Source organism: Hippocampus comes, unplaced genomic scaffold (genome assembly GCF_001891065.2).
Source record: "Hippocampus comes isolate QL1 unplaced genomic scaffold, H_comes_QL1_v1.1 scaffold39, whole genome shotgun sequence".
Lineage (NCBI taxonomy): Eukaryota > Metazoa > Chordata > Actinopteri > Syngnathiformes > Syngnathidae > Hippocampus > Hippocampus comes.
The window spans coordinates 2118720-2118937 of NW_017842054.1; the positions used below are offsets into that span (position 1 = coordinate 2118720).

Sequence of the window (218 nt, forward strand, 5' to 3'; positions counted from 1 at the left end):
GCTGGGGAAGGCTGACAGCCGCTCTGCGCACCGCGCGCGACCACCGAGCGGCCCCCGTGTGACCCCCACCACCCCCCGCGTGACACCAACGCCACCATGGAGGACATCCTGCAGAGGCTCCACAAAGACGCAGCCGGACACAAGTACAAAAGCCTCCGCGAAGCCTGCGTGCTCGCCTCCGGTGAGTCGGAGCCAACCGACGACGACCGCCCCCCCGG

General features: G+C 70.2%; 1 protein-coding gene across 5 annotated transcripts in view; it reads left to right on the plus strand.

The window, feature by feature from the left end:
- arfgef3 (ARFGEF family member 3) overlaps positions 1–218 on the plus strand; it is a 19513-nt gene that overhangs the window by 1679 nt on the left and 17616 nt on the right. Inside the window, exon 1 of one of the 5 annotated variants that reach the window (XM_019860125.1) lies at positions 20–181. The exons of the other annotated variants lie outside the window; for them this stretch is intronic. Coding sequence (XP_019715684.1) covers positions 97–181 — 85 coding nt within the window. The 5' untranslated portion in view covers positions 20–96. Of the gene's footprint in view, positions 1–19; positions 182–218 lie in introns of those variants that run through there. 5 annotated transcript variants of the gene reach the window in all.